Genomic DNA, 14,799 nt, shown 5'->3' with positions numbered 1-14,799 from the left:
AGAGGCGTGTTTCTATAGAGTTACAAAGACTTGACTCCTGGAAACCATGTACCTTCCTAAGACATTCCAAAACCTGACCTGAGTCTGTTGATGGAACACGTGCTTGTCTTTGGTAAGCACACTTGTTACAGATTTTCTCTGGTAGGGACTCTATATTTGCTCTGGTCTCTTCCTTAAAGTCAGATTCTAGGATTAGGTAGGTGTACAATAGTGGTTTTCAATCCATGGGTTGCAATGTGTGTGTGTGTGTGTGTGTGTGTTTTCAAATGACCCATTCACAGGAGTCGCCTAAGACCATCAGAAAACATATTTACATTATGATTCATGGAAGTAGCAATTACAGTAGTAACGGAAAGAATTTTATGGTTGGGGTCACCACAACATGAACTATTTAAAGGGTTGCAGCACTATGATGGTTAAGAGCCACTAGTGGTAGAGGTGAATTTGAGAGGTTGGCTTTTCTGCTTGGCCAGCAGAGGGCAGTCTTGCCATACAGGTACACCACTGTCCCTGAGGGTATGGGTTGGCAGGGAGGGGGAAGGCTGATGAGCACATAGTTTAGAATAGGAAAAGCCCTTCACCTCTAGGTTACCAGGCCATAGTGCCAGTGTGTAAGACAATTGATTAGTCCTGTGCCATCCAACCTGAGTATGGTTGGCCCTTGATGGTGCCTTCTGAGAGATGATGCTCCCAACAACCAAGGACCCAGTGTCCAAGTGCAGAGACCCCGTTTTTCTTTATAACTTCCCACCTCTGGAAGATGAAGTTGTAGTACTGGGATCTCCAGGGCTAAGGGTTGAGAAAGTACAATGCAAGCATCCAGCCCAGATTTATCTCCTGGGGATATCCTGTCCTTTCATGCCTGGCTCAAGTCTATTTTGGAATTCTCCCCTTCTGTAATAGACTCACAGAATTCTTGAAGTAAATGTTTTTATTTTCCACATAAACAAGTTTTCCCTTGGCACTGGCCTATCGCACAAGGGTGTGAGACAGCTGGCTGCTGCATGGTGACAGTGACTGGCAATTAGTGGCAGAATGGTGAGAGGCTGCATCTGAGCACTTTTCTCCCAGGGGGATGCCATGCAGCCCAGCTGTACGCTGGTTCTGGTCTGAACCGAGGACGACATTCTTATTACTGCTTTCACCACCTAGACAGGGTCCTGCTCAGACCTTCTTGCAACTCCATAAGCCCTTTGGCAAAAGTCCCTGCAGTATCTGGGGAGGCCTTCCCTACCCCTTCACTGGGTCAGTGTCTGATCTGGTGGAGGTAACCTGTGGGACCTGGCTTATTACAGTTTCGGTGGACTCTGGCACTTGTCCTCCGGGAGTTCCCAAGCTGCTCACTTGACGCTGTGCCAGTGGCACTGTCCGGCGGGTCAGCCGCTATAGAACCAGGCTCTGGTGCTCTGTTGGGAACAAGTGTGATAAGCCAACGTCAACACGGAGATGTTTTATCACTATAAAACACTGCTCAGGATAAAAAGAGACTACTCCAAGAACGGTATGACAAGGTGCAGCTTTCCAACTCTGTATTTTTTTTTTTTTGGTTTTTCGAGACAGGGCTTTTCTGTAGTTTTGGTACCTGTAATTGAACTAGCTCTTGTAGACCAGGCTGGCCTCGAAGTCATAGAGATCCGCCTGCCTCTGCTTCCTGAGTGCTGAGATTAAAGGTGTGTGCCACCACCACCTGGCTCCAACTCTGTATGTAGGCTGGATCAGGGAACGGGCACTCACCAAAGCTCCCCTTACCTCCTCTGCCTTTGATTCATGGCAGAAGGCAGGAATAAATGACATCAGTTAAGGCAAGCAGTTAACACTAACTTGCCATCTCAGGCCTGAGAACCTGCTCAGTCTCTGCTGTTTATAATGATGGGAGGATCCTAGAGGGAAACTTGTGATATGCTTAAGGCCAGGTTTACCTAGGTCCCTGGGGCCCACTACTCTTGGGCTGTCAGTGACTAGATGGGCAGAGAAAGTCTACTGCTTGTTCCCCTTAGGATCTCCACAGTACCATCTGAGACCTCTCTGTAGTCCCCTACAGGCTTTAACCAGGCCTGCCTTTGAACGTTACCCATTCTACTAGTGGTAATTTTCCCCCTTCAAAAAATACTCCCTTCTGCTGGCCAGGAGTCCCAGAATTTGGTAGTTCTGCTTTGACTGGGCTTTCCTTCTCATGGGGATCACAGGGTCATGTGACTCCAACAATAATTATAGTCTTAGATGCAATAGCAGTATAAACACAGACAGTAGGCACCTTACAGTGAGGGCATCCCTTCCACCTCTTCCCTCACTCCTTCAGTCCCAGGCCCCTACCTCAGGCGGCTGCAGTGGTTCTGCCTTGGGGGCCTTTTCCTGCGCAGTCTCCTCAGGGCCTCAGCTACGCGGTGATCCCCTGCACATTCCCAGATGATCTGGGCCCGTTCTTCAGCCAGCTGGTCCCCACTGCGCTGGAACAGGCCCTGGATCTGCACCAGCTCAGCATCCTGGAAGATGTTAGCAGAGGCCTGCTTGCGGCCCCGGGCCTCAGTTGAAACCTGCCACAAAGGTGGCTCGCTCACCACTGAGGCCGGGGTCCCCATCACGGTGCTCTGAGGATAAAAGGTGGAGATGTAAGCACTCCTGTAGCCACTACAGAGGCGTCAACCAGCAGCTGGGCATAAAATGGATAGGGGAAAATTCAAACACAGTCACAGAAAAGTACACATTTGCCATAAAATAGGCAGAGTGGAATAGGGGCTGAGAATGTAGCTCATTTACTTGGTAGAGTGCTTGCATAGCTTGCATGAGACACTGGGTTTGAGCCCCAGCACCACATAAACTAGGAATGGTAGTGCATGTCTGTAATCCCAGCATCTGGGAGATGGAGGCAGAAGGATCAAAAGTTCAAAGTCAGGCCTGGAGAGACGGCTCAGCAGTTAAGAGTACTGGCTGCCCTTGGACAGGATCACGTTCAGTTGTTGGCACCCACATGGCCGCTCACAACTGTAAGTCCAGTTCCAGGGAACTTCTAGCCTCTGCAGGCACCAGGCATGTATATGGAACATGGATATACATGCATTCATACACATGAAATAAAAGTAAATGTTAAAAAGGAAAAGCTACAGAGTCCTCCTCAGCTATATATCAAGTCTGAGAACAGCCTGGACTACACGATGGCAGGTTTTAAGTTTTTGTTTTTAAGAAGTGACAATAAAGACGAGCCTTTCACTTGCTCTCTACCTGCTCCAGTGTAGCCCTTGCCCTCACCTGCTGTTCTTTTGTTCTCTGGAAGAGTCTGAGTCATCACTCCACCCTTTCAGAATGACTACCCACTCCCTTGCTCCAGCCTCCACCTCAACACATTATTCCAGTTGTTTCCACACTGTGCTGTCCCAGTTTCTATCCTAGCCCACTTCTTTTTCAAGACTTAATACCTATGGTAAATCCACAGAAAACATCCAGATAGAATCACAAAAGCTATATTTTTACCTGGAAAACAGGAATAAGAAAGCCTGTCTCTCAAACACTCTTACAGAACCCAGTTAAAACCTGTGTAGTAATGAACCCCAGGAACTGGTGGATCTGTGCGGTGAGAGCAGAAGCTAAGTGACCAAGGCACACTTTCAGGCCAATGGGAAAGGGCAAGATTGGGTGCTTACTGTACACTGAATGGTGCGCTTGGCATCATCAATCCTCAGAATAACTCTAGAAGGCGGGTACTGTCATCACGATCCCACTGCAGGAAAAGCAAGGGCTGGGGCCCCATAGTTTAAACCCCTGAGCCACCTGTTGTCCATGGCAAACAACTCGTCCATGAGGAGTGACATCCCTTATCCCAGTCACTAGTGTCAGGGTCGATGACAGCATCCTCAGCCTTGAACCAGTGGTGCTCTTCAGGTTCCATTAAAGAACTCTGGGACTGCAGCCGTGCCCAGTGCAGAGTGGCATGTGACCCAGAGGATCAGGGTTCTGTCCCTGGGTCTGTCCCTGGTTGACAGGCCTCAGGAATCCCCATCACCTCTGGCCGATTCCCTGCCACTGCGGGGGCAGGTTGCGGCTGATGGCCTGCACTAGTCTTGAGTCAGTGATGCTATGACAGGGATGGGTCTGTGCTGGAAGATGACACTGCCTGCCTGCTCCTTGTTGGCTGGGAACTGCGTGTGTGGACAGGTCTCACTAATTAGGTCCCAGAAAACGCTTCGACTCATAGTTACCCTTTTCCCTACCCTCAGCCTCCCTGAAGGCCAGATACTGTTTTGCTACATGTAGTGGATGGAAGTGTTAGAATCTGGCAGAAGTCAGAGAACACTACCAAGTGGCCAAGCCCTAGGTAGACTCTTAGGCTGGCCTGGGGTAATAGGAGAAGGGGTGATGTCCCTCTTTCAGATTGGCAGTCCCATCATCAAGTAGCAGCTGCCAGCAGGAGGAAATGGCCTGGGGCCTGGCGGTCACTTTAGTTCCAGCACCCACCTTGCAGGACGACAGGCTTTTAACTGGCCAGCCTCCAGTGAGCTGAGTTACAGCCCTGGGTCCAGCCTCCACCACCCCCGATGAACCTTGGGAAGCCTTGGCACCTCCAGATTTTGAGGCCCTTCACTCTGGGAGCCTCACCCTGGAATTCAGACAGAGTGAAGCTAGGGTTCCAAGTCGCGTGAGATGGTAACCATGAGGAAAATGATAAAGTGGGGTCACGATACCATCGGAAGACACTTCCTGTCTCATTCACCGTGTTCAGTGATTCCTCCCCGAATTTCCGGGACAAAACCTTCTCCAGGAAGCTCATGTGTATACTTGAACAATGGTACTTTTTAAAACTGGAAAACGAAAGCATGGGGCTATTAAAAGATTTCATTCTAGAGCCGCCATGGAAAAAGCATGAGCCTGTGAGCTGATGAGTAAGGACTAATTACAAAATGCTTCAGCTGGCTGAAGAATGAACCCCCCCAAAGTAAATACTGAACGTTGAAGATGACAAAGTTCAACTTATTTTGAGTCAGGCGTTAAAGGAAGAACTGTACAGCTCTTAAAGATTTAAGGCATGCCTGATGCCTCACCCAGCCAGTGCACTGAAGCACAAAGCTGTACAGTGGGCGCATTCTCTGTAGCATGTGACATTAGTTCCACTGCTATTCCATAATTTTTCCATCCTATCACGTCTCAGTTGGCATAGGTAACCCTGGAGACAGAGCACATTTAGGTGGGATGGCAGTTCTCCCTATCAGGTTGCCACCTTTGAATAACCTTGGTTATGGCAATACTCGCTTTAAAACAACTAGAGGCTATAGCTCAAGTTAACACTATGGGCCTGGCCTGCTACTCTGTACAGACATACCTCTGGACAACAGCCCAAGTCTATTGTTCCTCAAGTGGAAACCCACATTCAGATGGCCTTGTGTTCCATATACTGCTGCCTTTCCAAATCTATGCCCCAGAAGTGAAGAAGAAAACCGGGCCCTTATTCCAGACCCAGAAAAATAAACTAGCCGATCGAGGAATTGGAAAGAATTCAAGCCCCTAAGTGCCTGGCAGTCCCCTGATCACAGAGACCCTGGACAAGTCTCATTTTTCCTTTACTTCATTTTGTTCATCAATCAAAATAGTGAGAGGAAAAATAATCCTTACTGGGTACAGAGATGAAATATGAGAGCGTCCATTCTGGCAGACTACGCATTCTCTACACTGCATATTGGTTGAATGAAAACTGACGCCAAGGGAAAGTTATTAACAACCATAGAGAACCATGGTTATCACTGCTGGCTTGCAAACCACCCAGCCGGGCTTCAAAGAGAGACAAGGTCATTTGTGCCCCTTTAGAACCATGGTTTTATGACTAACTTCACAGAAGGGAGCCTCTTGCTGTGTCAAGCACTGAACAGCCCTTTCAGGGGGCTTTTTGGTCCTCATGTGAGGTGGCATCCTAACGTCCCTTGTTAGTGGGCACTATTGTTAAACTCATTTTCCAGGTGAAAAAGCTGGTAGTAACCTGCTCAACACCCTAGGCTGATAGGTAATCTTAGGCTACTAACTAGGTGGTCTGACCCGAGTGTCTACGATCTCAACCAGTGTTATTTTCATTCTTGCCAGATGGCTGAGAAGATGTTCAAAAGAAACAGGGGACAGAAGGTTCGGAAACCTCTGAGAGCCTGCCATCTGCGTCTGAGGGGTTTGGAGGTCGCCACCAAGCCACAGACAGAATTCCCACGCCAGCCTCAGCGCTGGAGTTAGAGCGAGGGTAACTAAAGCAGAGCCCCACGGGGAGTTAGATCCGTGTCAACCTATAGCCAGTTCCATCAGACCCCAAATAGGGATCCGGCAGCTAAGACGCCCACTCCAACCTCTCCCCGGCTTTTCAAAAGGGCAGACGCGGCTGCCCTGAAGGTGATCGCAAGGGCCAAAAAGCTGGCCAAGAGCTTGGGAAAGGGTATCTTGGTAGAAGGTACAGGGTGCCATCCCCAGCCCAGTCGGCCCCTGGGCTCAGATGTGGCCGCTAGCCCAACAAGAGGCCCTTAAAATGGATCTAGGGTTTGCGACCTGGCGAGTTCCTAGCTACGGCCGTCCTGCCGTGCGCTCCCGCGCAGAGCCGAGCCGGACCGTGGCCTACCTACCTGGTTGCCTTGGCTGCCCGAGGCGGGCAGATCGCAGCCCGGAGCCTGGCCGGAGCCACCTGGAACGCAGCCACAGTTCCCCGGAGAAAGTGCTCTGAGCTCCTCAACAGCCAATCCTCGGCCACAGCCTCGCAGCAAGCAGCTGAGCCAACCTTCCCAAACCGAACGCTGAGACTCCGTGGGCCAATCAGCCGCTGCGGAGGGGGAAGGGCGGGTCTAGCCCCGCCCCTCTCCCGTGCCCGCCTCCAAATCGAGTGCGGAGATTCTTTGAGTCCAATCAATGGCAGAGAATCGGTGAGGGGCGTGTCCTTCGGGCCCTCCCTTCCCCTCCAAACCTCAGCCCTCCCCACGCCTGGAGGCTCCCCCTTGATTGACGTCAGCACTGGGACTGGCTCGGTTTTGCCCGCACGCACGCAGGCGGGGCGGGGTCGCATTCCTGCCACGGGGTGCGACGGAGGCTGCAGGCCCTGCGGGGTACACGTGACAAATGATTCCCCCCCTCCTTTTATTTCTGGGCTGTGTCCTGCGCACGTTGTTCTGCTGTTAAGTTATTCATAACCTGCTACTCCTAAAATTCACGTCTCCTCCCAGCAGCCACCTGGTCCTGATGTTCAGAATGATCTTCAAATTTTGTAGCAACTGAGCAAGTTTGGGCCTGTTACCTAAAGGAAGAAGTTCTTTTTTTCTTTTTTTTTTTTTGAGTGAAAATACTTTATCAGATAATCCTGAGAGCCCTGAAATTGAATATTAAAGTTTTAAATATTATTGGTGTTTTAAACTGTCATCTCAAAAAAAAAAAAAAAAAAAGAAGTTCTTAAAAGTTCCTTAATCTTTTGACGTCTTCCACCGCGACCCTTCCCAGTTCGGTTTCCTTGTTAGGCAGTAACAGAACTACTACCGTTGCCTTGGAGTAGTTAACAGCCCAGCAATGAAGGCAAACACCCAACCACCACTTAGTCTGTGACTACCATCATGATCATGTGAAGCTGGAAGAGGCATGTTTGGGAGGTCCTGGAAACCACGAGAAGGAGCATAAGTGTTGAAAGGAAGGCGCTGAAGTTTTTAGAACAAGGAAGAATGGATCTGGGAAGAATAAAGGTAGAGGGAAGGAAGGTTCCTGCGGTCACGATAGAACTTTTCTCCAAAGAGATGAAGTGAGGCCTGGAGATTCGCTATAAATAGCAAGGCCGGTTGGTCTCACACACCTTTAACCCCAGCACTCCAGAGGCAGAGGCAGGAGGAGCACTGTGAGTTCGAGGCCAGCCTGATCTACAGAGTGAGTTCCAGAACAGGCAAGGCTACACAGAGAAACTCTGCCTCGAAAAAGGAAAATAAATAAATAAGTAGCCAGGTAGCCATGGTGGGAAGCCGAAGGCGTGGGCTGGCAATGAAGCCTGCATTTGCCCCTGGAGCGTATGTGAACTGGGAAATATCGTGATTTGTACTTAAGATAGGCATTCTGCGGCTCTTATAGAGCGCCAGGAACGCAGTCAGTACTCTACAAGTATTAGCTCATTTCCTCCTGGTGTTAAATGTGCATTTTCAGAAGGTCTCACCAGCTGCATCTTTTAAGTTGGGTTGGAAAGGGCAGAAATAGTTTCAGGGGGGACCCATGGGACTCTTTCTTTCCCTCTTCAGCACTGGACATCTGATCGCCAGCCTGCTAGGCAAGTGGTCTACTACTGAGCTCTTTGTGCCCCACTCTCACTTGTCTGTCGGTGGCTCTGGAGAAATGCTTGCTTCCTTCATTGGAGGGTGGTTTATGCTCTCATCCAGAAAGGTCAGGAAGGATGCTGGGGCAGCAAATGGTAAGGTTTCCTGACATTTCTCACTTCAAAGCTGACATTCTAAGTTAAGTTTCTCTTCTGTCAAAGTTCCAGGTGGTGGGGAGATAAAGGAGGCTGGAGAGATGACTCAGTGGTTAAGAGCTCTGGCCGCTTTTGCAGAGGGCCTGGGTTCAAATCCCAGCTACCACAAGGCAGCTCACAACCATCTGCAGGAGGATCTGGTGCCTTTCTCTGACCCTGAGGGTACCAAGCACACACCTGGTGCACATAAACTCAAACAAAACGCTAATACCTTGAAAACAAACGAAACAACCTTGAAAAAATGTCCTAGCTGGGATTGTGGGATCCTTTCTGCAAGGCGAAGGGGAATTTGGTTTCTACCCCTCCACATCCCAGTCTGTATAGATCTTCGCTGTCCCTCTGCATGAAAGCAACAAAAGAATATTCTTAACTGTGCTTTCTCCGCTTTTCTTGAAGTCCTGGGGAGATGGAGATAGAGAGATAGATAGTAGAGAGAGAGAGATTCAAGAGCAAGATCACGCAAGAGCAATTAGCGGTGTTCATTCCACTCCGAGAGCTGCTGCAGAGTCTCAGCCAGCTGTGACTGAGGAGGGGACTGCAGGCTTTTAAACCAGAAGTCCGGCCTTCAGACACAGCCTCCTCTCACCCACTCTGAGCTCCAGGAGAGTCAGACTCTTAGCACATCTATGATTAAAGGACCTGGCAACGCTCATGCTACCAGAGCAGATGGGTACACACGGCAGGAATCAGGAACTTGTGACTTCTGGGTCAGATGTGACTAAGTGGGTGGAGGACAGCCGCTGTCTCCAAACAGTTTCGCAGGCATGGACTGGTGCTCACTACACAATGGGACCATTTCCAGTGCCACAGTTTTATGATTCAGTATTTCTGAGGAGAAGACGGGGCACTCCCAAGTCATGTGGGCCACGAGAAACCTCACCAGAACGGTGCAGGAAATGGTAACTACGACAAAAATGGGCCCTGTTTCTTTGTTTGGAGCCAGGGTCTCTGTGGCTCAGCCAGGCCTCAAATTCCAGGTTCTCTTGCTTCAGCCTCCTAGGTGCTGGATTTCATATGTAGCCCACCGTACCATAGCTTTATGGGTCCCTGTTTAGAGGAGGTTGTCACTGAGGAGTGCCCCTAGTGTCATTCAGCCAAAGACTTGGTTTCATCCAGGGCCCAGATCAAGGCTGGTGTGATGGCTCATTGGGTAAAGACACTTGCCAGCAAGCTTGAGAACCCGAGTTTGACCCCCAAAGGAGAAAACTGACTCCTGGATGTTGTCCTTTGACCTCCACATGGATCCTTGACATTAGCATGGAGACATATACACACACATGCACAGTGCCTAAGTAATCAATAGAATATAATAAACATTGAGATAAATGAAGAACTTTGGGTCGCAAACTTAGTAGAGTACGAAAAAAACTCAGCAATTAAAATAGATAGCATCTTTTTAGGGACAACATCAAAACAGATGCCAACAATCGGAGAGGAAAAAATATGAAAATTTAAAGTAAAGACGGGCCTTTGTTTGTTCTTATGACTTTGATTTATTGTGTACCAGACACTCATTTCCCAGCAGCCTTCAGTTCCCAGCCAGGCTGTCCTCAGTGGCTTCATAGGACTGATGGTAGCATTCGGACATATCGGGCAACTCTACATTTTATTGTTTTTGGTTGCGGGGCTTTCGTCTGCTTTTTCCAGTCAGTTCAGGACCTGGGAGAGTGTTTGCATAAGAGAGTACGGGGCACATATTTGCCCTTTTGTTTCATGCTCCAATTGCTTCAGTCTGGTGCTGTTTTTACCCCGAGGAAAGTCTAGTTATTCTTCCTTAAACAAGTGATTGGACCTTTCAGTCCCTCTGCTTTCTTGTCTTTAAAATGGGAACGATTGAGGCTGGAGATACAGCTCAGTTGTAAAGTGTGACTTAGCAGGAAGACATCAGGGGTTTGGTCCCCAGTGCTGCAAAATAATTACATGTTTGATAAATTTATTATGGGTGTGACTGTACCAATGAAAGGAATCACTCAGGCTGAGAGCTTCAAATGGCCACAGACTGAAGTTTCTGGTTGTTGTTCAGTTTTTTGTTGTTGTTGTTTTGGTTTGGATCTTTGTTGTTTTTTGAAAAACAGGGTTTCCCTGTGTAACAGCCTTAGCTGTCCCGAAACTTGCTCTGTAGACCAGGCTGGCCTCAAACTCACAGAGATCCATCTGCCTCTGCTTCCCGAGTGCTGGGATTAAAGGTGTGTGTCACTACAAATGGTTTGATATTGAGTTCACAATCAAATTAAGCACATAATCTAATGAATTCCCAATTTGCAACTCATGCCTACATCGCCTCCCCACCCCCAGCCCCGTATCAGTAGGGTACATTTTCTGTCATCACCAAGGCTACACTGAAATCCAAAGGGGGTGACCTACTTCAGAGTTTGCTCTAGTGGGCTTTGGCACCTGTATCCATCATGGTAACTCCATACAGAGTAGTTTCATTCTCCCAACATCCTCTGTTGTGCCTGCTCATCCCTTCTTACGCTCCGGCAACTGTCCATCATTTTTCTTTCTAGAGCATCATATACATAGAATCATATAAAATATAGCTTCCTGGGTTCCTTACTTCATTTCCACACTTGAGATTGTACATAGAGCCTTGTACTTGAGAATACCACTGAGCTACACCCCAGTCCAGAATATAGCCTTTACCTTTCTTTTTCTTTCTTTCTTTCTTTCTTTCTTTCTTTTTTTTTAATATCTATTTATTTATTATATTATGTGTATAGCATTCCTTCCACGTGTGCCTGCAAGCCAGAAGGGGGCGCCAGGTCTCATTATAGATGGCTGTAAGCCACCATGTGGTTGCTGGGAATTGAACTCAGGACCTCTGGAAGAGTAGTCCGTGCTCTTAACCTCTGAGCCATCTCTCCAGCCCTCTTTCTTTCTTTTTAAAGATTTATTTATTTATTATGTACAGGGTGTTCAGCCTCCATGTATGCCAGAAAAGGGCACCAGACCTCATTACAGATGGTTGAGAGCCACCATGTGGTTGCTGGGAATTGAACTCAGGACCTCTGGAAGAGCAGTCAGTGCTCTTAACCTCTGAGCCATCTCTCCAGCCCTCTTTTTCTTTTTTTAAAAAATCTATTTATGGGGACTGGAGAGATGTATGTATATTGTATACATAATATATATCCTGCCTCAGCCTCCCCAAAGCCCCGCTGTACCCAGTTGTGGCTCTTGCTCACTTTAATGGGTACTCGTGGCATTGCATTGTTTTAATTCGCAGTTCCCTAATTAGACAGGATGTTAAATGTCTTTTTATAGGCTTTTTTTTGCCATCTTAAATCTTCTTGGTGCAGTTTCAGCCTTTTTTCTCTTTTTAAACAGAGCATTTATTTTTCATCGTTGGATTTTGAGAGTTCTTTATTTCAGCTGTCCTGTATGTCTTCTGCAAATCTTTCATCTTAGTTCCCGTCTTGTCTTCTTGTCCCCTTGACAGAATTCATGCATTGATTTTAAATAATGAGGATCATTTTTCCTCAACTCTATCCATCATTTGATACCCTCACATTTCCTCAGCTGAAACTGGATCATATATTTAGTCTTAAATCAGTCCCAACAGAGATGCAGATTGCCACAATGATCCCGAATCCATCCATCCCCATGTTTACCTCTGCGCACATCGCCATCTGATATCTCACCAAATGCATCGCTAACAGGAACAAGAGGGAGTGGCTGGCAGGCAAGCCATTCCTGTTTACCACAGATACTGAGGGTGATGGATGTGGGAACCCATGAGGTCTAGTGTGAGAGAGAGAGGCTTGTTCTTTCTACAGCTTGAACTTCTTAGACAGCCTTCTCTCTTTCTGGTCCAAATTCAAAACCAGCAGCCTTGGTGGAGACTCCACAAATGGCTTGGAGTAGCATGCTTCAGTATGGTAAATATTGTTTTTAACATTAAAGAGCGAACTTGCCAAGCACTGTGCCTCTTTTGTTGAGATAGGTGGTGTGAAGTGTAAAAGGCTGTCACCACAGAAAGCCCAATGTGTGATGTGGTGCAGGCACTGAGTCCCCTCAGAAGCATCCAGTCCCTGAATGCTAGTGAAGTTCATTTCCCACCCTTCAAATCATGCAAGTTTAATTAACGTATCAAAAGCACTTGTGGCTTCCTGGTAATCAGATCAACTCCAGGAAATACTGTCATCAGATAGGCAGCTGTGATGGTTGGTGCACTGGCAAGGCCATCAGCATCTATTCATGACAGAGGACAGAAGAACGGGCAGCAAGACAGACAGCCTTTCTCCAGCTCTGAAGTCATGAACTGTGGTGCCAGAGATGAGGCTGTCCACTGTTACAAGTATGGACTCCTCCCACCAAAGCTGACTAAATACCTCTGCTGTACTCCCCCAAATCACCATTCTCCAACGGGACCAGCAGGCCACATAGGGCAAATTTGTTGTAACTGTTGGATCACAAAAAGGTAGTTTTGTATCGATGACCACATATTAGCAAAAAGCAGCTTAAGCTAGGAGTAAGGGCTTACTTTGCCTGCCAGCTTACCCATGGCAGGGAAGACAGTAGGAGGAGCATAAGGCAGATGGTCCCATTGCATCAGCAGTCAGGAAACAGATGACTATAGCTGCTTGTGCTGGGTGGTTTTATGTCGTCTCGACACAAGCTAAAGTCATCAGAGAGGAGGGAACCTCATTTTTAAAAAAAATGTCTCTATAGGATCTAGCTGTATGCAAGCCTGTAAAGCATTTATTTAAAATTAGTGATTGATGGGGGAGGGCCTAGTTAGTCCATTGTAGGTGGGGTCATCCCCGAGTTGGTGGTGGTTCTGTAAGAACTGTGTTCTGTTTTGTTTTGTTTTTTTTGAGACAGGGTTTCTTTGTAGCTTTGGAGCCTGTCCTGGAACTCTGTAGACCAGGCTGGCCTCGAGCTCACAAAGTTCCACTTGTCTCTGCCTCCAGAGTGATTGATTAAAGGCATGCACCACCACAGCCCAGAAAGAACTGGGTTATTAAAGAACTAGGTTCTATAAGAAGGAAGACTGAGCAAGCCACAGGGAGCAAGTCAGTAAGCAGCAGCCCTGTGTGATCTCTTCGTCAGTTCCTGCCTCCAGGGTCCTGCTCTGTTTGAGTTCCTGTCCTGGCTTCCTCTCCATGATGAACAGTGTTGCGGAAGAGTAAGTCAAATAAACTTTCCTCCCCAAGTTGCTTTGGTCATGGTGTTTTAGCACAGCAAGAGTAACCTTGACTATAAGACAGCGCTTAACTGTCATTCCCTTTTCTATTCAGTGCAGGACACAGCCCATGGGGTGGTCTTCCCTACATTCAGGAAGATCTTCCTTCTTCTGCTTACCTTCTCTGGAGATACCCTTGCAGACATGTGTCGGTGTACCCGTTGTCCTCCTTTTTAAACTGTTGCTGCCTCTCAATCCCCAGCTGCAGCCTGAAGAAATTCTGTTTCCTCAGGCACCGACTCTTTCAAAGCTATGAAGGGAACTTAACTAACTAAATCTCTGTTCCTCTAAAGAACTCAAGATCCAAGGTTTGAGGTGGAATTCTGCTCCTCAGAGAGGCTGAATAGCAAGTAGCTCACCTCCTCTCCTACTCGCTTCTCTCCAGAAGCCCCGGGCTTCTCTTCGCCCCTCCTTAAAAATCCCTTCTCCACCTGGCTCCTCCTGACACTTCCTGTCAGCTAGCTGTTGACGCAACCTCCTGACCACAGGTGAATTTTATTTAATCAAACACATCCCTGCATCATTAAACAAATGTTCCAGAGCATAAACAAAAGTAGCACACTCTAAAATAACAACATGTACCTGGTGATGTGGGAGTGATTTCTTATTAATAAAGAAACTGCCTAGACCCATTTGATAGGCCAACCCTTAGGTAGGCGGAGTAAACAGAACGGAATGCTGGGAGAAAGAAGCTGAGTCAGGGAGTCGCCATGATTCTCCCACTCCAGATAGACGCAGGTTAAGATCATTCCTGGTAAGCCAGCTCGTGGGCTATACAGATTAATAGAAATGGGTTAGATCAATATGTAAAAGCTAGCCAATAAGAAACTGAAACTAATGGGTCAGGCAGTGTTTAAAAGAATACAGTTTCCGTGTAATTATTTCGGGTAAAGCTAGCCGGGTGGCAGGACACAGCCCGCCGCTCCGTATTTCAACAACCTGGGAGGTCGTTCCAAGTCTAGCCAAGTAGACAGTGAAGTCATCACAGCTCCAGATCTGAGAATGCCTTCCTAACCCGCCGTGTTTCCAGATAGAACTGTCATCCACAGACTCAGAGGGGGCCTTTCCCACCATCATGGGTGTGTTAGTCATTTTCTGCTGGCGTGATGAAACACCATGACCAAGGCAACTTATAGAAGCAAGGGTTTGTTTGAGCTTATGGTTC

The 14,799-nt window shown here is 47.8% G+C and overlaps 1 protein-coding gene across 1 annotated transcript; it reads right to left on the bottom strand.

The window, feature by feature from the left end:
- Positions 1-896: 896 nt before the first annotated feature.
- Positions 897-6,766, bottom strand: Avpi1 (arginine vasopressin induced 1). Its single transcript, XM_041661775.1, has 3 exons — positions 6,585-6,766; positions 2,314-2,588; positions 897-1,406 (listed from the first exon to the last, which is right to left on the bottom strand). The coding sequence occupies exons 2-3, from the start codon at positions 2,577-2,579 to the stop codon at positions 1,247-1,249; spliced, it is 426 nt and encodes a 141-aa protein (XP_041517709.1). The 5' UTR covers positions 2,580-2,588; positions 6,585-6,766; the 3' UTR covers positions 897-1,246.
- Between the last annotated feature and the right edge of the window lie 8,033 nt (positions 6,767-14,799).

The sequence above is a fragment of the Microtus oregoni genome, unplaced genomic scaffold, assembly GCF_018167655.1.
Source record: "Microtus oregoni isolate MIOR12 unplaced genomic scaffold, Mior012 000012F_ref0000307, whole genome shotgun sequence".
Classification (NCBI taxonomy): Eukaryota; Metazoa; Chordata; class Mammalia; order Rodentia; family Cricetidae; genus Microtus; species Microtus oregoni.
This window is presented reverse-complemented; position numbering and strand designations above follow the sequence as displayed.

What these genes read in the sequence shown, in the direction of transcription:
- Avpi1 (XM_041661775.1), bottom strand. Translation starts at nt 2,579, where the DNA reads ATGGGGACCCCGGCCTCAGTGGTGAGCGAGCCACCTTTGTGGCAGGTT. An exon ending in AACCACTGCAGCCGCCTGAG is followed by an intron (nt 1,407 to 2,313) that starts GTAGGGGCCTGG and finishes TGTTCCCAACAG; the next exon opens with AGCACCAGAGCCTGGTTCTA.